The 22,014-nt window shown below is 42.5% G+C and overlaps 1 protein-coding gene across 11 annotated transcripts in view; it reads right to left on the bottom strand.

Annotated features, from left to right (window-relative positions):
* Positions 1-22,014, bottom strand: part of TBC1D30 (TBC1 domain family member 30) — a 142,151-nt gene that overhangs the window by 50,061 nt on the left and 70,076 nt on the right. For 10 of the 11 annotated variants that reach the window (XM_066369811.1, XM_066369805.1, XM_066369809.1 and 7 more), the window contains 3 exons: positions 20,114-20,299; positions 3,376-3,544; positions 1,270-1,438 (listed from right to left, as the gene is read on the bottom strand). In XM_066369811.1, coding sequence (XP_066225908.1) covers positions 1,270-1,438; positions 3,376-3,544; positions 20,114-20,299 — 524 coding nt within the window. The remainder of the gene's footprint in view (positions 1-1,269; positions 1,439-3,375; positions 3,545-20,113; positions 20,300-22,014) is intronic. The other variant, XM_066369800.1, reaches the window with a different exon arrangement.

Below are 22,014 nucleotides of genomic sequence, written 5' to 3'. Positions count from 1 at the left end.
ACCAGAATCACTTCTTTTCCTCCTGTTGTGTAATAACAAGGTGACTCTGAGTCAACATATAGCAGAATGCTTTACTATTTTAATCCTATGAGCTAATTACTCAGTAAATGGACTATCACATCCAGAAAAACTATCAATTCCCAAAGAACTTACATTATGTAGAGTAGGTTGGGAATACATGACTACAGAAGAGGCAGATATTGGGAGAAAATGGAAAAGATAAGTAAGTAACCAGCACACCAAATGCCCCACCAATGAATTTACTTGCCTGCAGAAAAGCAACATACAATAAAACAAAGGTGCAGGAGTTATGGGATGTTTAAAAATATTTACACACAATCATGATTTTTTTAAATCTCCGAATTAATAGTTGGTGGATCTTTCTTACAAAAATATGAGAAATGCTGCCAAGTCTCCCAGGAAACAACTTATAAATAAAAAGGCCAGTTAAAAGGTTTTTGAAACAAAACACAGGTGATGATTTATTAGTTTTCTGACATGATGTCTACTATGACACTCAAGTCAATGATAGCTCTAGGAAAGAAACATTAAACACCTCTTCATCTTAAGTTAACTATAACAGTTTCATCCTAATATTTCTTCTATTTCATACCAAAAGATAGAATTTTAATATAATAGTCATAATATATTCAAGACTAGTGAACATACCCTAGTTTTTTTCAGTCCTGCTATGAGCAAAGCATGAAAGTAAAATCTATTTGGTAATGTATTTGGTAGTAATAAGACTCCCAGATAGAGTTAATTCTTGATGAAAGGAAAGAAGTCCCATATGTTGTGTCTATTAACTACCAAGCACCATGCTAGACACCTTACCTATATTATCCTATTTAATTTTATCAGCCCTGAAAGGCCGAACAAGATAAACAATAATGATTCAAACATAACCCAAATTGTGGTATTAACAAACAAATCCACCTATTCCTTTCCAGATCTCACGGTTCCTCTTGCACTTAACTCTCTCTCTTCCCAACTAGGGTCCAGAGAGATACGGACAAAGACTAAAGCAGCAGGGATAAGCACTGAGGAGGAGAAAGAGAACCACAGGCCTTTAAAAAGCCTCCCCCTTCCCTAAAATGGATTCCACCTGCCCCCAATTACCAAGAATGGGCTAGCTGAGATCCCACAAGGCTAAAGCAATTACACAAAGTTCACAACTTTCTCTTTTCCTCACACTTAAATATCAACACTTTACAAATTGCTTAAGGCCCCCAACACCACAGAACAGAAGAAAAGGGAGAAATCACTTACTCTCCCAATTTTGCCCAGATAGCCAGCGACACCCTGAGGATGATTTCCGAACCTTCAAAAAAGATGGAATCCCAAATCTTTAAAACGGTCTCGTTGGGGAGGCACGTAGCGAAGAGGGTCAGAAACCACTGCATCGTGAAGACGTTTGTAAGTGGGGGCTCATAGCCACCTGCAATAAAACAAACACCACGTTCCTTCAGAACTGACAGTCTGCAAGATACAAAAACACCCTCTTTTAGTCTGCCATGTCCACCCACTATGTTACGTTTCCTAACTGATTTGTTTATATCATTAAATTCTGATTCTTCCCTTTTTTTCTCTTTCTTTTTCTAGAAGAACATAGGTGTGTTTAATAAAAATCTCAATAATATGAACTTCACAAATTTTTTTGTGATATTTCAGAACTCTTAATCCAAAATTTAATTTGGTTCTACCATTTACGGGATGCTGAAAATTATGGAGAATGTTTTCCTCACCAGAAACAGGATAAAAAGAAAGGATTTTAGCCTCTCAAAAGCAAATGCCAATTTTCAAAATATCCTAAAGCCCACTTTTATTCAAATGCTGGTCATAAAAATAAAATTGCTTATTAGTACTTACTTGTCTAGTTCTTAAACTATACATAGTTCTCAGACCATAATGAAATTAAACTAGAAATCAATTACAGAAATATAGCTGGGAAAACCCCAAACAGCTACACATTAAAGAACATGAACATTTAAAATATGTTGAAATAAACTATAGTTTTAATATCTGGGGTCCAGCTTCACTTTGAAGTTTCTGAATTCATTAAAAAACCTAGAACTCCCTCTCATTTCCTGTGATGACAAATTATGTATTTTAATGAAATAAAATTTAGATGTTTAGACTGATTCTCCCTCCACATAACAGTCAGAATGTGCATTTACCCAAGTATAAGCAAAAAGAGATCTGTTCTCCTGCACTCATCTTCTTCCTCTCACCAATGAACAAATGGAGTATGTTTTTCAGAGACTAGGATCTGAGGTCATCCCTTGTAGGAAAATGCAAAGCACTTGGGAGAAAAACATGAGCCCCAGTACAGTGTGTCAGACCACAGGACAGGCAAGGTTGGTCATTCTGAAAGCCTTATGAAACCCACACAGGTGCATAATTATACTGCACAGGAAAACTAAATAAAAGTATTCAAATGATTTAGAAGGAAATGTTTGAAGACATTCAGGTATCACTAAAATCTCCAGTGTATTTTACTCACAGATTAGATCCTCAAAATCATTTAATAGTTTCCTAGATTTAAATGTGTTGTCATAACTGACAAGCATTTATAGGAAACACAACAAACTTTTGAGTCCTCTTTCTGGTGCCCTGAGTACAGCCAGGGAAGCACAAGCCAGGGGGCATGCCCACAGCACTAACTCCAGTAATTCGAAAAGCTGGGTGATGCCTCCCAGGTAGCAGTGACTCTCCGAGCTGGTGCAGAGCTGTCTCTGTTGCCACCCTGTCAACCCAGTGCCTTCTTCAGGGTTCAGATTCTCCCTGGAGGTCCAGAGGGAACTTCTCCAGCAAGAACTGGCCCATAAATCTCAAGTAAATTTATATACCCTTAGCATCAGTCAATAAAAGAAACATTAAATGTTTTGATTCAAAGTATCTCCTGCAACTTTATGAAAATAAGTATTCCACTCTCCCGTAACCTCAATGCTTCAGGAAAAAACATAGTTTGTGCTAAATGTTACATATAGCTCAGTTTTAAAGAATGCCTATAGGTTTGGTGCCAGCTTAGAGAAAATTAACTAAATGGCATTCTTCATCTAAAAACCAATATATTATTTTAGTTGTTGATCTGGTACTGGTGAAGTATTAAGTTCTTGACTAACTTCCTAACTATGAACATTCAAAGGTTTGACATGTGGCCCTATGTCATTGGTTTGTTTTCTTTTCTTTTTCTTTTTTTTTTTTTATTACTTTTGTTTCTGTTCTCCAAAAATCTTTTCATTGCATCAAACTCTCACCAACCTAAAAATACCTGAAAAGATGTATTTCCATTCAAGGATAAGGCTCACATATACAATGGAATCACAGATGTAAAATATTTTTGAAAGTACAATAGCACTGACTCATTACTACCTCCACTCTCCTTGTTTGCAGTTCTCTGAAGAGTATCCAGGTGCTGAGATAATTCAGGGAGGTTCAGTCTCAAGAGGTCTCTAAAGACAGCCATATCCACAGACAACGCCTGGAGATTATTGACAAAATAGCCTTCAGGAAGTACCTTATCAATAAGATAAATCATAATCTGAAGAAAAAGATCAAGAAAAATGCTTCATAAAAACTGGTTTCCTAACATTCCTAAATAGAAAGAATATATTCAAATAGATAAAACATAGTTAGCAAAGCACACTATTTTTTAAATGTGTCAGTACCAAATGTTCTGGATTTTCAGGGCTCACCTACACTCTGAATAAAGAGCGGGTGGCATAATTATCTAAGTAACTCATAATTATCTAAGTAAGTTATCAAAACAGTTCAAACCCCAGTCTGCTGCTGTCTAAAATTTCTGCACAGGCTACTAGACCTGAGTCTACCCCATCAGTAACTGTGATCACACAACCTTCAGACCCTTCTGAGAAATGTGGTGGAGCACAGGCTTCAGTAGGACAGCGGGAAACTAAGTCCTAGCTCCTTGGTGTCAGCAGTTTTACAACCTTACTGTGAAAACCAGGAGCCGGCCTCTCATAAAAAAAACACCCCACTGCCTGACCAGGCAGTGGCACAGTGGATAGAGCGTCGGACTGGGATGCAGAGGACCCAGGTTCGGGACACCGAGGTTGCCAGCTTGAGCGTGGGCTCATCTGGCTTGAGCAAAAAGCTCACCAGCTTGGACCCAAGGTTGCTGGCTCGAGCAAGGGGTTACTCGGTCTGCTGTAGCCCCACGGTCAAGGCACATATGAGAAAGCAATCAGTGAACAACTAAGGTGTCGCAATGAAAAACTGATGATTGATGCTTCTCACCTCTCTCCGTTCCTGTCTGTCTGTCCCTATCTGTCCCTCTCTCTGACTCTGTCTCTGTAAAAAAAAAAACCAACCAAAAAAAAAAAGCCCCACTGAAGCCAGTCTCAAGGTTCATTAACCATCAACCTGGGTTAGTAAAACAACTGATGTTGGCTTTTTGTCCACTTTCCTTTTCCTGGAAGAATGCAACAAGGTTTTATTTGAACAAACAAAACTTTTAAAATCTGGGCCCTAGCTGGGTATCTCAGTTGGTTAGCTCATCATCCTGATAAGCCAAGATTGTGGTTCTGATCCCCAGTCAGGGCATGTACAACAGAAAACCAGTGAATGCATAAATAAATAGAACAACAAATCGATCTCTCTCTCTCTAAAATCAATAAAAATAATTTTTCCATTGATTTGAGAGAAAAGCACCAACTCACTGTTCCACTTTCTTGTTCCATTTAATTGTGTACTCACTGATTGCTTCTCAGAAAATGCCCTGACCAGGGATCAAACCATGACCTTGATGTGCCAGGCTGATGTTCTATCCACTGAGCAACCCACCCAGAGCCCAATAAATAAATATATAGATAGATAGATTTTAGTGAAAGAGAGAGAGAGACAGACAGGAAGGGAGAGAGATGAGAAGCATCAACTTGTTGTAAACTATGGACTTCAGGTGATTACTGATGTGTTGGTGTAGGTTCATTGGTTTTAACAAATGCATCATTCTGATGAGTGATATTTGTAATGGTGGAGGCTGTGCATGTGGAGCGTGGGGCAGGGGATAGATGGCAAATCTCTCTACCTTCCTTTCAATTACACTGTGAACCTAAAAAATGAAGTTTTTAAAAAACAAATAATAAAGGAGCTACAAATTTTTAACAAATAATTAAAAAACAAAATAGTCACTAAGGAAAAAAAACCAGTAAATACAAAAGAACAAGGAAAATGGCTTACCTACATTTAATGAACTATACATTCCCTTATAACTTGCAGAGGTCAAAATAGCTGTTGGAAAAACACCAACACCCAATATTTTCCTTTGCATCAGAAGTGGTTCTTCGTAAACCCAACTTTCCTCTGCATATTAAATGCCTAACCAGATTCCTAAATGATGAGAACGTCATTTCATCCCACAAAGTTCATTTTCTTAGAGGCAGATGTATGGCCAGTAGTTGCGGCCATCGCGGTCATTCACATGCATGTTCTCACTGGATTCAGGCAGATGGTAAAGAAACACTGGAGACAAACAATGGTGGGCCATTCCATTACTAAAGTCTTGCACTGGCTGAGGAGCAACACACACAGGGAAAACTCTTCCCTCTTCATTCAGAACTCACAAAACCCTGATAAATCCTCTGGTTCCACAACCAGGAGAATCTTCTCCGGCTTCTCCTAGAATCAAAGCCCTCACCAGTCTCAGTGGAGCTCGCAAAAGCCCCTCCCTAACCTCTGGTTCCCCATCTGCACACCTTCTTCTCTGCCAACATGGCTTCTTCTTCAGCACCCTTCATTGTCTCTGCTCTCACTATGCAAATATGGCTTCTTTTCTGCCTCTCCTTATTCTCTCCCTTTTCAAAACTTTCTGGTGGGAAACCTCTTCTTCAGCAAAACATTAGCAAAACAATGGCTCTTCCCAAGCAGGAAGGTAATTTGCAATTTCACAGATCACATATACCTGGTGATGCCCAGCCCCAATGCAAACTATCAGCAAGCAAAAAGAAAAATCATATTTTACAAACTTATTTGACCGACAACAGACATATAAATATTCACTTTCTCAGTTTTATCTAATCCATCTTTTTCTGTGACTTTTTACTTTCTCAAGTATCCCTGAGCTCTTTCATGATTTGATTGGCCTTATATCCTTGTTCCCAAAACTTTCCAACCCACCCCTAACCTGAATTGTTTATTCCAGCTTTTCAATACTACAGCTCCCATTTTATAGTCAAAGTACAGTATACCTGGGGAAAAAAATGACAAAAGCCAATAGAATGAGTAAACAAAATTGCTTCTAAATTAAAAATGTTTTAGCCTGACCAGGAGGTGGCGCAGTGGATAGAGCATAGGACTGGGATGTGGAGGACCCAGGTTCGAGACCCCAAGGTCCCAGCTTGAGTGCAGGCTCATCTGGTTTGAGTAAAGCTCACCAGCTTGGACCCAAGGTTGCTGGCTCAAGCAAGGGGTTACTCAGTCTGCTGTAGCCTCACGTTCAAGGCATATATGAGAAAGCAATCAATGAACAACTAAGGTGTCGCAATGAAAAACTGATGATTGATGCTTCTCATCTCTCTCCATTTCTGTCTGTCCCTATCTATTCCTCTCTCTGACTCTCACTCTGTCTCTGTGTAAAAAAAAAAATGTTTTAAAGTTATGTATTTGATTTGTCACTGCCGCCACCCCTGCCTATTTGATGAACAAATCGCTTCAAAGCTATTTCCTTAAATACAGGAATGGAAAAGTGAGAGGGTAAATACAGATTTAAATCATGTTGGGCTGCATTTATAATTCATTCCACCATGATGTGTATAAAACTAGGAGGAACATTTGCTTATTTTTCCATAACACATTAATGGTGACTGCCATTATCACTAAGGTTTTCACTACAGAGAATCAGTGGTGGAGGAGGTGCTCCTGCATACAAAGCAGGAATATCCATCCCACCCATCACAAAGCACTGCAATCAACAGCAGTCTGAGGATTCAGATATAAATGAGCCACCACATGTTGCCCCAGGCAAACAAGGCAGTGGCCATCCTCCCTGTGTGAAATACTTCATTCCTCCTAAAGATTTCTCTGTTGACTCACCAGTCACATTCAGATCTAGATCTGAAATTGCTAGTGTTCCATCTCAAAGTTTTCCAGAATTTTTTTTTACTAATAAATACCCTAGGTATCAATTATTAAAAGATAATAAATATAACTCACTTCTATAACCTTTCTCCAAGCAAATAGCTTTCATCATAGACTTTCACTCTCAGCCTCCTCCATACTTCATCCCCAACCTGAATGAATGAAGCGGGCCCTGGCCGTTTGGCTCAGTGGTAGAGCATCGGCCTGGCGTGCAGGAGTCCCGGGTTCGATTCCCGGCCTGGGCACACAGGAGAAGCGCCCATCTGCTTCTCCACCACTCCCCTTCTCCTTACTCTCTGTCTCTCTCTTCCCCTCCCGCAGCCAGGGCTCCGTTGGAGCAAATTTGGCCTAGGCGCTGGGGGTGGCTCTATGGCCTCTGCTTCAGGCACTAGAATGGCTCTGGTTGCAACAGAGCATCGCCCCCTGGTGGGCATGCTGGGTGGATCCTGGTCGGGCGCATGCGGGAGTCTGTCTCACTGCCTCCCTGTTTCCAAAAAAATTCCAAAAAAATAAAAATGAAAGAATGAAGCAACCTAAAAAGATCCAACCAGATTAAACCATATCTAGTGGAGTAGACAGTTTCTATCATAACCCCAAGGGCCCTCAACTCCTGAAGGTCACAGCCCATCCTCTTCAGTATGAGCTGGACCTAGTGATTGGCTCCTAAAGAACAGAATATGGCAAAATGATAAAATGTGACTTCTGATATTAGGCTACAAATCTGTAACTTAATCTCTTCTGCCTTGCTAACTCTTACTCTCTTGCTCAGTGAGTGAGGATACCAACCACAATGCTGTACAGTGGACAGCCCCACATGGCAAGAAACTAAAAAATGGTCTCTGGCCAATAGCCAGTAAAAAACTGAGACCCGCCCTGGCCGGTTGGCTCAGCGGTAGAGCGTCGGCCTGGCGTGCGGGGGACCCGGGTTCGATTCCCAGCCAGGGCACATAGGAGAAGCGCCCATTTGCTTCTCCACCCCCACCCCCTTCCTTCCTCTCTGTCTCTCTCTTCCCCTCCCGCAGCAAAGGCTCCATTGGAGCAAAGATGGCCTGGGCGCTGGGGATGGCTCCTTGGCCTCTGCCCCAGGCGCTAGAGTGGCTCTGGTCGCGGCAGAGCGACGCCCTGGAGGGGCAGAGCATTGCCTCCTGGTGGGCAGAGCATCGCCCCTGGTGGGTGTGCCGGGTGGATCCCGGTCGGGCGCATGCGGGAGTCTGTCTGACTGTCTCTCCCCATTTCCAGCTTCAGAAAAATACAAAAACAAAAAACAAAAAACTGAGACCCTCAGTCCATGCGCCTGTGAGGAATTAAATCTAGCCAACAACCACATGAATGAAGTTGGAAGTAAACGCTCCCACTCAATCAAGCCTTCAGATGAGACCAAAAGCCCCAGCCACCAGTTTGAATGCCACCATGATGTGACTCTGAATCAGGTAAGCCACACCCAGATTCCTGTGAGACACTGTGAGGTAATGTTTGCTGTTTCAAGCAGCTAATTTACTATGCAACAATAAATAAGTATAATTAATATATAACATGCTTTAAAAATATGTCTTATACACAGACAAGATGGTGATGGAGTAGGCAGATGTACCAACATCCACTTTCCAGAACCAAAGTGGATTACAAACTAATTTTAAGAACCATCATCTGGAAAAACCCAACTTTGGATTAAACTAAGAGGACTCTTCAACCAGGGAACACCGAGGAAGCCACACAGAGACAGGTAAAAAAAGCAGAAATGCAGAGAGAGCTGCCCAGCTCTCCGGAGTGAACGGCAGCCGGGAGAGACTCGCGTGGCGAGAAGTGAGTTTAGCAGAGAGGTGAAGGTCCTGAGTCCCAGGAACAAAACCCCAGCCTGCAGCCCCAGAACCTAGAAGAGGCGTATGGACAGTATTTAGCTGGAAACAACACAGGATACTGTTTGTGAGAAAAAGACTGATTTCTCAGACCCAAGATTCTTCCTAAAGGGACCACACAGAAAACCTCTCTCAGCTGGGGCTCCGGGGGAAAGGGAGAGAGGAGAGGAGTGGAGTAGCAGGAAGAGAATGTAATCTAGGAGGCACAAAGAGAAACACTTTGAGAAACAGCCACCCTAACCCCTGGGACGAGTCACTCCCCAAATCTGAAGTGAATATTTCCCCTGGGAACAGCAATACCAGCAAAGAGCAGCAGGACACCAGCCAAACAAGCTCTCCCGCGGCACTCAGAGCAGAGTCGCTTAGAAGGAGGGAGCTTTCGGGACTACAGTAGTGAGTCTTAGGGTCTGAGCTGCAGCGCCCCACCCACATGGCTGAGGGCTCGCCCGAGGGCAGGCAGCGGCGGGACACAGAAGCGTGGTTCTGTCGGCAAGGGCGGAAGCTGGCTGGCCACCACTGAGGCCCAGGTGTGAGCTCAGTCTTGCCTGGCAGGGGAGGAGGGGATACGCGAAAGTGGTCAACCCCAGCTAGAAGCCGCCTGCAATCCAGCCTGCCGGGGGGAAGGGCGGGAGCGCCGGAAGGGGCAGAGACCCACTCTTGAGCAAGGGTGCAGTAGTAGCGCAGCTCTGCCCCGCCCACAGAACCCAGTCTTGTGGCCTGAAGTGGGAGCCAGCTCCTCCGGAGGGGGTGGAGAAAAAAAGCCTAGAACAGGCGGAGTCCCGCTACTGAGCGTGGGCATGCAGTCCCGCCTGGCCTGTGGAGCCAAGGCTTGCAGCCCTCCCATGAGCTGGGCTCCTCCTGCAGGGGCAGGGCAAAAGCCCGAAATCAGGCGGAGACCCACAGCTGAGCAAAGGTGCTCACCCCTGCCCTCAGGGCCAAGCATAACGCTACCCACGGGGGCGGGGCAAAGGCTAAGGCCACCGTGGCTTGTACACCCAAGCATGTGATCACAGCCACTCCCGTGAAGGAGAGGCGGAAACCACAGCAACAGTCCCAGTGGGCAGGTACCAGCAACACCCATACTGGAACACCCTAGGCAGCAACAGCAGAGGGGGTGGCGGGCCTGCAGACAGACCACACTTAGGGAACACAGAGGTCACACTCAGTGGACTCCAGTGGCCAAAACCTTATTTTACACAGACAAAATGTGAAGGCAGAGAAATGCAACACAAATGAATCAAGGGGAAGACAAGATGGTGCTGGAGTAGGCGGACGTACCAACATCCACATCCCAGAACCAAAGTAGATTACAAACTAATTTTAAGAACCATCATCTGGAAAAACCAACTTTGGACTAAACTAAGAGGACACTTCAACCAAGGAAAACTGAAGAAGCCACACCAAGACTGGTAGAAAAAGCAGAAACACAGAGAGGGCTGCCCAGCTCCCTGGAGTCAAACGGCAGCCGGGAGAGACTCACGTGGCAGGAATGTATCCCAAGGTTCTCTTTACCACGCCACAGTTGCAGAGCTCCAGGGAAAACCAACCTGGTCTCATCTCTCCAGGCAGAGGAGAACAGAAGCTCCATCTCCACACATGCTGCAGATGGCTTTTCCAGTCTACCTGAATCATTACTAGCTAGAAGCAGCAGTCATTGGGACTTGGTCAAGAGCTGCAAAGTATAGAATTGTGACAATTCCAATGCCATGCGGACTTTTCCCGGATGTGGACTTTTCCTGGACTCCTGCTCCTTGTGACAGTTCCTAACGGACTGAACTGCGGTTGGGTTGCATTTTTCAGGAATTTGGCATGGTGATGGTGCCAACTTGGACTTAGTGAACATATTAAGGACACTATTCTTTTATGGATTCTTGCTGTATTGGCCAAGAGTTTGCTTAAAGGCTTTAATCACTGTAAAAAAAAAGTAGAAGACTGGATAAAGAAGATGTGGCACATATACACCATGGTATACTATTCAGCCATAAGAAATGATGACATCGGATCATTTACAACAAAATGGTGGGATCTTGATAACATTATACAGAGTGAAATAAGTAAATCAGAAAAAAACAAGAACCACAGGATTCCATACATTGGTGGGACATAAAAACGAGAGTAAGAGACATGGACAAGAGCGTGGTGGTTATGGGGGGCAGGGGATGGAAGAAGGGAGAGAGGGAGGGGGAGGGGAAGGGGCACAAAGAAAACTAGATAAAAGGTGATGGAGGACAATCTGACTGGGTGATGGGTATGCAACATAATTGAATGACAAGATAACCTGGACATGTTTTCTTTGAATATATGTACCCTGATTTATTGATGTCATCCAATTAAAATTAATAAAAATTTATTTATAAAAAAAAATGAATCAAGAGAAATCCCCAAAAAAGGACCTGAATGAGTCAGATATAACCAAATTACCACATGCAGAGTTTAAAATAACGATTGTTAGGATGCTCAAAGATATTAGAACAACAATAGATGGTCATTACAAACACCTAAATAAAGAGATAGCAAATATAAAAAAGGATATTGAAATAATAAAAAAGAAATGACAAATACAATATCAGAAATAAGGAACACAATGGAAGGAATTAAAAGCAGGATGGCCCTGGCCAGTTGGCTCAGTGGTAGAGCGTCGGCCTGGCGTGCAGAAGTCCTGGGTTAGATTCCTGGCCAGGGCACACAGGAGAAGCGCCCATCTGCTTCTCCACCCCTCCCCCTCTCCTTCCTCTCTGTCTCTCTCTTCCCCTCCCACAGCCAAGGCTCCATTGGAGCAAAGATGGCCCGGGCACTGGGGATGGCTCCTTGGCCTCTGCCCCAGGCGCTAGAGTGGCTCTGGTTGCAACAGAGGGACGCCCTGGAGGGGCAGAGCATTGCCCCCTGGTGGGCAGAGTGTCGCCCCCTGGTGGGCGTTCCGGGTGGATCCCGGTCGGGCGCATGCGGGAGTCTGTCTGACTGTCTCTCCCCATTTCCAGCTTCAGAAAAATCCAAAAAAAAATAAAAAAGCAGGATGGATGAAGCTGAGAATCGAATCAGCGAAGCCCTGGCCGGTTGGCTTGGCGGTAGAGCGTCGGCCTGGCATGCGGGGGACCCGGGTTCGATTCCCGGCCAGGGCACATAGGAGAAGCGCCCATTTGCTTCTCCACCCCCACCCCCTCCTTCCTCTCTGTCTCTCTCTTCCCCTCCCGCAGCCGGGGCTCCATTGGAGCAAAGATGGCCCGGGCACTGGGGATGGCTCCTTGGCCTCTGCCCCAGGCTCTGGAGTGGCTCTGGTCTCGGCAGAGCGACGCCCCGAAGGGGCAGAGCATCGCCCCCTGCTGGGCAGAGCGGCGCCCCTGGTGGGCGTCCTGGGTGAATCCCGGTCGGGCGCATGTGGGAGTCTGTCTGACTGTCTCTCCCAGTTTCCAGCTTCAGAGAAATACAAAAAAAACAAAAAAAAATCGAATCAGCGAGTTATAAGACAAGATAAATGAAGGCACAGAAGCAAAGCAGATAAAAGAAAAGAGACTCACCTGACCAGGCGGTGGAGCAGTGGATAGAATGTCGGACTGGGATGCAGAGGACGCAGGTTCGAGACACCAAGGTAACAGCTTGAGTGCGGGCTCATCTGGTTTGAGCAAAAGCTCACCAGCTTGGACCCAAGGTCGCTGGCTTGAGCAAGAGGTTACTCGGTCTGCTGAAGGCCCACGGTCAAGGCACATATGAGAAAGCAATCAATGAACAACTAAGATGTCTCAACGAAAAACTGATGATTGATGATTCTCATCTCTCTCCATTCCTGTTTGTCTGTCCCTGTCTGTCCCTCTATCTAACTCTCTCTCTGTCCCTGTAAAAAAAAAAAAAAAGAAAAAAGAAAAGAGACTAAAAAAGTCTGAGGAAACTCTAAGAGAGCTCTGTGACAACATGAAGAGAAATAACATCCTTATCATAAGGGTTCCTGAAGAAGAAGAGAAAGAACAAAAGATAGAGACTTTGTTCAAACATATCATAGCTGAAAACTTCCCTAAATTAAGGCAGGAAAACGTCTCACAAGTTCAAGAAGCACAGAGAACTACATTAAAGAAAAACCCAAAGAAATCTACACCAAGGCACATCATAATTAAAATACTAAAGCTAAGTGATAAAGAGAAAATATTAAAAGCTGCTAGAGAAAAAAAAGACTATCACCTACGAAGGAGCCCCTATAAGAATGACTTCTGACTTCTCGATAGAAACACTTGAGGCCAGAAGGGAATGGCAAGAAATATTCAAAGTAATGCAGAACAAGAGCCTACAACCAAGACTACTTTATCCAGCAAGGCTATTGTTTAAATCTGAAGGAGAAATAAAAAGCTTTCCAGACAAAAAAAAACACAAGGAATTCACGATAATGAAACCAATGCTGCAAGAAATGCTAAGGGAACTGTTGTAAACAGAAAAAGAAGAAGAAGAATATAGCAAAAGAGAAATACAGTTTAAAAGGAAAAATGGAAATAAACAACTACATATCAATAATAACCTTAAATGTAAATGCATTAAATGATCTGATCAAAAGACATGGGGTAGCTGTGTGGATAAGAAAACAGGATCCATACATATGCTGTCTACAAGAGACACACCTTAAAACAAAAGATGCACATTAACTGAAGATAAAAGGATGAAAAAAAATATTTCACGCAAATGGAAATGAAAAAAAAGCTGGGGTAGCAATACTTATATCGGACAAAATGGACTTTAAAACAAAGACTAGCCTGACCTGTGGTGGCGCAGTGGATAAAGCATTGACCTGGAAATGCTGAGGTCGCCGGATCAAAACCCTGGGCTTGCCTGATCAAGGCACATATGGGAGTTGATGCTTCCAGCTCCTCCCCCCTTCTCTCTCTCCTCTCTCTCCCCTTCTCTCTCCTCTCTATAATGAATAAAAGAAAAAATTAAAAAAAAAAACAAAAAAAAACAAAACAAAGACTATAGTTAGAGATAAAGAAGGTCACTACATAATGATAAAGGGAGCAATCCAAAAGGAAGATATAAGCGTTATAAATATCTACGCACCTAATATAGGAGCACCTAAATATATAAGCAGACTTTAATGGATTTAAAGGGTGAGATCAACAGCAATACTGTAGTAGTAGGGGATTTCAATACCCCACTAACATCACTAGATAGATCCTAAAGAAAGAAAATTAACAAAAAAACAGCAGACTTAAAGGACATACTACATCAACTCAATTTAATAGATATCTTCAGAACCTTTTACCCTAAAGCAGCAGAATATACATTCTTTTCAAGTGCTCATGGTACATTCTCTAGGATAGACCACGTTAGAGCACAAAAGCGGTCTCAACAAATTTAAGAAGATTGAAATCATATCGAGCACTTTCTCTGATCACAATGGCATGAAACTAGAAATCAATCCCAACAGAAAAACTGAAAAATACTCAAACACTTGGAAACTAAATAGCATGTTATTAAATAACAAATGGGTTAACAATGAGATCAAAGAAGAAATAAAAAAATTCCTAGAAACAAACAATAACGAGCATACATCAACTTTTGAGTTGATGGGACACAGCAAAAGCAGTCTTGAGAGGGAAGTTCATAGCATTACAGGCATACCTTAAGAAGCTAGAAAAAGGTCAGATAAACAACTTGACCCTGCATCTAAAAGAACTAGAAAAAGAACAGCAAGTAAAGCCCAGAGCTAGTAGAAAAGGAAATAATAAAGATCAGAGCAGAAATAAATGACATAGAGGCTAAAGAAACAATACAGAGGATCAATGAAACCAGGAGCTGGTTCTTTGAAAAGGTAAACAAGATCAATGAACCTTTAACCAGACTCACCAAGAAAAAAAGAGAGAGGACTCAAATAAAATTAGAAATGAGAGTGGAGAAATAACAACTGACACAACAGAAATACAAAATATTGTAAGAAAATACTATGAAGAACTGTATGCAAAAAACTAGACAACCTAGATGAAATGGACAAATTCCTTGAAATATAATCTTCCAAAAATTAATCTGGAAGAAACAGAAAACCTAAACAGACCAAGTACAACAAATGAGATTGAAACAGTTATCAAAAAACTCCCAAAAAAGAAAAGTCCTAGGCCTGATGGCTTCACTGGTGAATTCTATCAAATATTCAAAGAAGAACTAACTCCTATCCATCTCAAGCTATTTCAAAAAATTCAAGAGGAAGGAAGACTTCCAAGCTCCTTGTATGAGGCGAGCATAATTCTGATTCCAAAACCAGGCAAAGACAACATAAAGAAAGAAAATTATAGGCCAATATCCCTGATAAATTTAGATGCTAAAATCCTCAACAAAATATTAGCAAACCAGATACAGCAATATATGAAAAAAAATCATACACCATGATCAAGTGGGATTTATTCTTGGGAGGCAAGGCTGGTACAATATTTGCAAATCAATCAATGTGATTCATCACATAAACAAAAGGAAGGAGAAAAAACACATGATAATTTCAACAGATGCAGAAAAAGCATTTGATAACATCCAGCACCCATTCATGATCAAAACTCTCAGCAAAGTGGGAATACAGGGAACATACCTCAACATGATAAAGGCCATCTATGACAAACCCACAGCCAACATCATACTCAATGGGCAAAAATTAAAAGCATTCCCCTTAAGATTAGGAACAAGGCAGGGCTGCCCCCTTTTAAGACTCTTATTCGACATAGTTCTGGAAGTCCTAGCCACAGCACTCAGACAAGAAGAAGAAATAAAAGGCATTCAAGTTGGAAAAGAAGAAGTAAAACTATCATTATTTGCAGATGATATGATATTGTATATAGAAAACCCTAAAGTCTCATTCAAAAAACTACTGGACCTGATGAATGAATTCAGCAAGGTGGCAGGATATAAAATTAATACTCAGAAATCAGAGGCATTTTTTTTTTGTATTTTTCTGAAGTTGGAAATGGGGAGGCAGTCAGACAGACTCTTGCATGCACCTGACCGGGATCCATCCGGCACGCCCACCAGGGGGCAATGCTCTACCCATCTGGGGCGTCACTCCCCTGAAACCAGAGCCATTCTAGCGCCTGAGGCAGAGGCCACAGAGCCATCCTCAGCACCCGGGCCAACTTTGCTCCAATGCAGCCTTGGCTGGGGGAGGGGAAGAGAGAGACAGAGAAGAAGTAGAGGGGGAGGGGTGTAGAAGCAGATGGGCGCTTCTCCTTTGTTCCGTGGCCAGGAATCGAACCCGGGACTCCCGCACACCAGGCCGATGCTCTACCACTGAGCCAACCGGCCAGGGCCAGAAATCAGAGGCATTTTATACACTAACAATGAACTGTCAGAAAGAGAAATTAAGACAGCAATCCCCTTCACCATTGCAACCAAAAAAATAAAGTACCTAGGAATAAATTTACCCAGAGAGATTAAAGACTTGTACTCGGAAAATTATAAAACATTGAAAAAGAAATCACGGAAGATACGAACAAGTTGAAACATATACCGTGCTCATGGTTAGGAAGAATAAACATCATTATGATGTTTATATTACCCAAAGCAATTCATAAATTCAATGCAATACCAATTAAAATACCAACGATTTACTTCAAAGATATAGAACACATATTCCAAAAATTTATATAGAACCAAAAGAGATCACGAATAGCTTCAGCAATCTTGAAAAGGAAGAATAAAGTGGGGGTATCACACTTCCGGATATCAAGTTATACTACAAGGCCACTGTACTCAAAACAGCCTGGTACTGGCATAAGAACAGGCATATAGATCAATGGAATAGAACTGAGAACCCAGAAATAAACCCACACTTTTATGGACAACTGATATTTGACAAAGGAGGTAACAGCATACAATGAGTAAAGACAGCCTCTTCAACAAATGGTGTTGGGAAAATTGGACAGCTACCTGCAAAAAAATGAAACTAGATCACCAACTTACACCATTCACAAAAATAAATTCAAAATGGATAAAAGACTTAAATATTGATATAAGCCGTAAAACCATAAGCATCTTAGAAGAAAACATAGGCAGTAAGCTCGCCGACATCTCTCGCAGCAATATATTTGCTGATTTATCTCCACAGGCAAGTGAAATAAAAGACAGGATAAACAAATGGGACTAAATCAAACTAAAAAGCTTTTGCGCAGCTAAAGACAATAAGAACAGAATAAAAAGACAAACTACACGATGGGAGAACATATTTGACAATATGTCTGATAAGGGGTTAATAACCAAAATTTATGAAGAACTTGTAAAACTTAATACCAGGAAGACAAACAATCCAATCAAAAAATGGGCGAAAAAAATGAATAGATACTTCTCCAAAGAGGACATAAAGATGGCCAATAGGCATATGAAAAAATGCTCAACATCACTAGTCATTAGAGAAATGCAAATTAAAACCACAATGAGATGTCATCTCACACCAGTCAGAATGGCGCTCATCAATAAAACAACAGAGAATAAGTGCTGGCGAGGATGTAGAGAAAAGGGAACCCTCCTGCACTGCTGGTGGGAATGCAGACTGGTGTAGTCACTGTGGAAAACAGTATGGAGATTCCTCAAAAAATTAAAAATCGAACTGCCTTTTGACCCAGCTATACCACTTTTAGGAATATACCCTGAAACACTATAGCACTGTTTCAAAAGAAGAAATGCACCCCCATGTTTGTGGCAGCATTGTTCACAATAGCGAAGATCTGTAAACAGCCCAAGTGTCCGTCAGTGGACGAGTGGATTAAAAAGCTGTGGTACATATATACTATGGAATACTACTCAGCCATAAGAAATGATGACATCGGATCATTTACAATAACATGGGTAGACCTTGATACGGAGTGAAATAAGTAAATCAGAAAAAACTAAGAACTATATGAATCCATATATAGATGAGACATAAAAATGAGACTCAGAGACATGGACAAGAGTGTGGGGGTTATGGGGTGGGGTGGGGTTAGGGAGGGGGTTGGGGGAGGAGACGAGCACAAAGAAAACCAGTTAGAAGGTGACGGAAGACAATTGGACTTTGGGTGATGGGAATGCAGCATAATCAAATGTCAAAATAACCTAGAGATGTTTGCTCTGAACATATGTACCCTGATTTATCAATGTCATCCCATTAAAATTAATTTTAAAAAAAAGAGGTTCCCTCCCTCACCCCAGCCTGTTGCTTGTGAGTCCTGAGAGAGAGAGGGAAGCGGTTTTCCCTGTCTGCTTGCTTGTCTGCCATTGTGAGACTCTAATAAATGAAATGGCCCACCATCCTCCAGCTCCACAGTTACTTTACTGTCTGCCCAAATCCATTTTGAACCTGCATGGCCATGGCCACCGGCCTTACATCTGGCACAGCTGGCAGGATTCAGAGCAGATTGGTATGGAGTTGCCAACACCCTGGAAGGGTGGGATAGAGGAGTGGTTGTTGCTCTCCAGTGTATGGTTCCCCGTGGCTCTCCTTTTGGGAACCATGGGCTGAGTATTTTTTACAGCCCTATGAGAGGCTGCCTGAGGTCGAGAGCTCCAGGATGAGCTTAAGACCGAGCGGCAACAACGGAATGAGCTGGAAGGGTCACTGGAGAAAGAGCTGCAGGTCAGGCTACAGGCTGGGAAGCAGCAATGGCTTGAACTGGAGTGAGCACTGGAGAAGGAGGCTCTCGAAAGCAGCAGAGTGAAATGCAGGCTAAACACCAATGGTGCCTGGAACTGGAGTGATCTCTGGAGAAGTAGTTACAGGTTTGTGAGATGCAGTTTTCCCTGAAAGTGGAACACTGGCACCAACAGTTGGAGACACAACTGTGGGTTCAAGAGTTCGAGTCTCAGCTTCAGGCCGAGAGCTGGCAGTTACTGGAGCCAAAACGGTCACTGAAGCAGCATTGTGCTGGTGGAATGGCTCTGAGTTGGTGGGAGCAGGCATTTAAGTAGCTGTCCACAAACTTAGAGCCCAACCAGTGGTTGCCCAGAAGCGGCAGCAGCAACAGCAGGTAAGAGAACTATCAAAGCGGCGGCACAGGTCTTAAATGTGTTTGACCCCGCCAGGCCCTGTAAGCTTGCTGAGGGTTTGGATGGGGATTGTGGCAGTGGACAGAATGCTTATGGAAAAGGCGCTGAAGTCCATTAATAAAGAGCTGTATGCCTAGTTACTTGTAATGGACCTCTACCTTGGTGATTTGCACAGACAGCTGGGCTGTCTGTCATGGCCTGCTCACTGAGCAGTGTATTGGACTCTAGGACTGCAACCAGAGAGGGGCACTGGCTCCCTTGTTGGATGGACATGCCACTTTTGGACAGTATGAGAGACCCTGATGGGGGGCCCCAGCTCTGGTGGAGGCCCTCCTGCACCAGGAAGCTGCTCTCATCCAGTTGCAGAGACGCATCAAGGACACTACCATTTCCATGGACACAGCCCTGGACTATACAGGCCTCCCACATACAGTGGAGTGGAGGGCTAAGGATGAGCCTCCAGTTAGCACCTTGGGAGGAGTGCTCAAGGAGACATTATGAAGGGCGCCTTTGTAATTATTGTAATTGTTTAACTTGTGCTGTTGCTGCGGTGTGTTTATGTAATGTACCTCACTCCTCACACAGGGACCATTGCAGAAGATACCTGTTGTATAGATTGTGAAGTTAGCAACCCTAAAAGGGGTGGAATATTGGGCAAACAAGTGTGTTAGGCTTGCTCATCTTGTACTTTGCCTGACTGGTGCATGAGCATGGGGCAGCACCACGTGTGTATAGTCTATGGAAGGCTGCAGGTGCTTGCTCTCAGGGTGGCCGATTGTAAATTGCAGATTGCCTGCCAGCATTGGGAGGGGCCATTTTTTACTGTTGTTTGCTGGAGAAGGGATTGGCCTGTTTGCTTGTGAGTCCTGAGAGGGAAAAGCAGTTTTCCCTGCCTGCTTGCTCATCTGCTGTTGCAAGACTCTAATAAACGGAATGGCCCACCAAAAAAAAGAAAAAAAAATGTCTTATAAGTGAAACTAGAAACATAATCATTTGCTCACATTTGGTAGCTGCCTGAGTCTGTCACTCAACCTGGCTTGAACCTGGGGGAAATGGTATCATGGGTAATTACCAAGGTGTGGCAAACACATTGGAAGAAAGTGGGCCTCAGGGAAGAGAAAGTATAGTTTCAATATTTCACTCTCTGAAGAATTTCAGTTTCCTTCCTCAGAGCTGTTACTCACTTTCAGAGCATCCCCTTCACTGCCTTCCACCACTTCCAGAATGAGTGCAGCCAGGATGTTAAAGCCTTGGCAGTACCCAACATTCTTGTTCCAGCGGGCATAGGCCAACAGGACCCGCTTCAGCACAACCCGGTCCTGCTCGGCCTCCTGGCCACAGTAAGAACTGCAACCTGTGCGGTGAAGATCCTAAAATAAGAGGGAAATAATATTTTTTAAAATGACTCTTAAGCCCTGGCCAGATAGCTCGGTTGGTTAGAGCACTGTCCTAAAGCACAGAGGTTGCCAGTTTGATCCCTGGTCAAAGCACATACAGGAACAGATCGATGTTCCTGTCTCTTTCTCTTTCCTTCCTCTCTTGCTAAAATCAATACATTAAAAACTTTTTAGCCTGACCTGTGGTGGCGCAGTGGATAAAGAGTTGGCCTGGAAATGCTGAGGTCACCGGTTCAAAACCCTGGGCTTGCCTGGTCAAGGCACATATGGGAGTTGATGCTTCCAGCTCCTCCCCCCCTTCTCTCTCTGTCTCTCCTCTCTCTCTCTCTCTCTCCCTCTCCTCTCTAAAATGAATAAATAAATAAATAAAAAATAAAAAAAATAAAAAAAAAAAAAAAACTTTTTAAAATAAAAATAAAAATAATAAAATGACTCCTTATACTCTTTTTCAAAAACAAACAAACAAAACCTGTAGTTATACCTTTGTCTCAGAATTAAGTAGATTAACATGGATTGTAGTTTTTAAAATGTATATGAAATTTATACACATGGACCAAAACAAATTTTTTTTCCATTTTCTTTTCCTAATGTTTTCTAATATGCTAAAACATTCTCAAGATGAATGACAGCAAATTTTCTACTTAAAGTGTTTCCAGAATTAAAACACACTGGGATTCAGAATTAACAATTACATTATCATTCCATATAAATTGACAGTTTATTTTAATAATATATCTAAGATAAAGCAAGTAATTTCACCACATGTATGATAGACGTCAACAGTATTTCTTCCTACAAAAAATGATATAATGTCGATATACCTATCAAAACTACAAACAGGCCTGAGCAGGCGGTGGCGCAGTGAATAGAGCGTCGGACTGGGATGCAGAGGACCCAGGTTCAAGACCCCGAGGTCGCCAGCTTGAGCGCAGGCTCATCCAGTTTGAGCAAAAGCTCACCAGCTTGGACCCAAGGTTGCTGGTTCAAGCAAGGGGTTACTTGGTCCACTGTAACCCCACAGTAAAGGAACATATGAGAAAGCAATCAAAGAACAACTAAGGTGTTACAACAAGAAACTAATGATTGATGCTTCTCATCTCCCTCCGTTCCTGTCTGTCTGTCCCTATCTATCCCTCTCTCTGACTCTCTGTCTCTGTAAAAAAACAAAAATAACTACAAACAGAATTAAGGAGCAAAATTAAATAGTAAAAAATGCAACCTGTATTGTAGAGAGAGAAAAATCATTCTGTCAAATACAGAAAAATTATTCTATCCAAATTTTGTAAATTTGTATAAAACAGACAGAAAGTTTAATATTTAATCAGGGCAATATCTACAATTTTATTACCAAGCAAGAGAATATAATTTGAAGATGCTGAAGTCATTTTACTGATGTAGTATTCACTTCAATGATAAAATAAAAGAACCCCTTCATAACATGATCGTTATAAAATGCATATTGCCTTAATTTAAAATTTAAACAGAAAAAAATATTTCAAATATGCAATACTTCATCTCTGAGAAACACACTGAATTTCCAAATATACAGCTGAAATGTGAAAAGGGATCAAGCCTTATGGTCTGAATGTGTATTTTCCTGAATGGAAAGGCTTTTTCAAGCATACAATATAAAACTACATAACATTTTTTTAGCATTGGTCTGAAACAGACCAAGTTAGATCAGAAAA

Source organism: Saccopteryx leptura, chromosome 2, assembly GCF_036850995.1.
Source record: "Saccopteryx leptura isolate mSacLep1 chromosome 2, mSacLep1_pri_phased_curated, whole genome shotgun sequence".
In the NCBI taxonomy this organism is placed as follows: domain Eukaryota; kingdom Metazoa; phylum Chordata; class Mammalia; order Chiroptera; family Emballonuridae; genus Saccopteryx; species Saccopteryx leptura.
The sequence above is the reverse complement of the archived record's forward strand: the minus strand, read 5'-3'. Positions and strand labels throughout refer to the sequence as shown.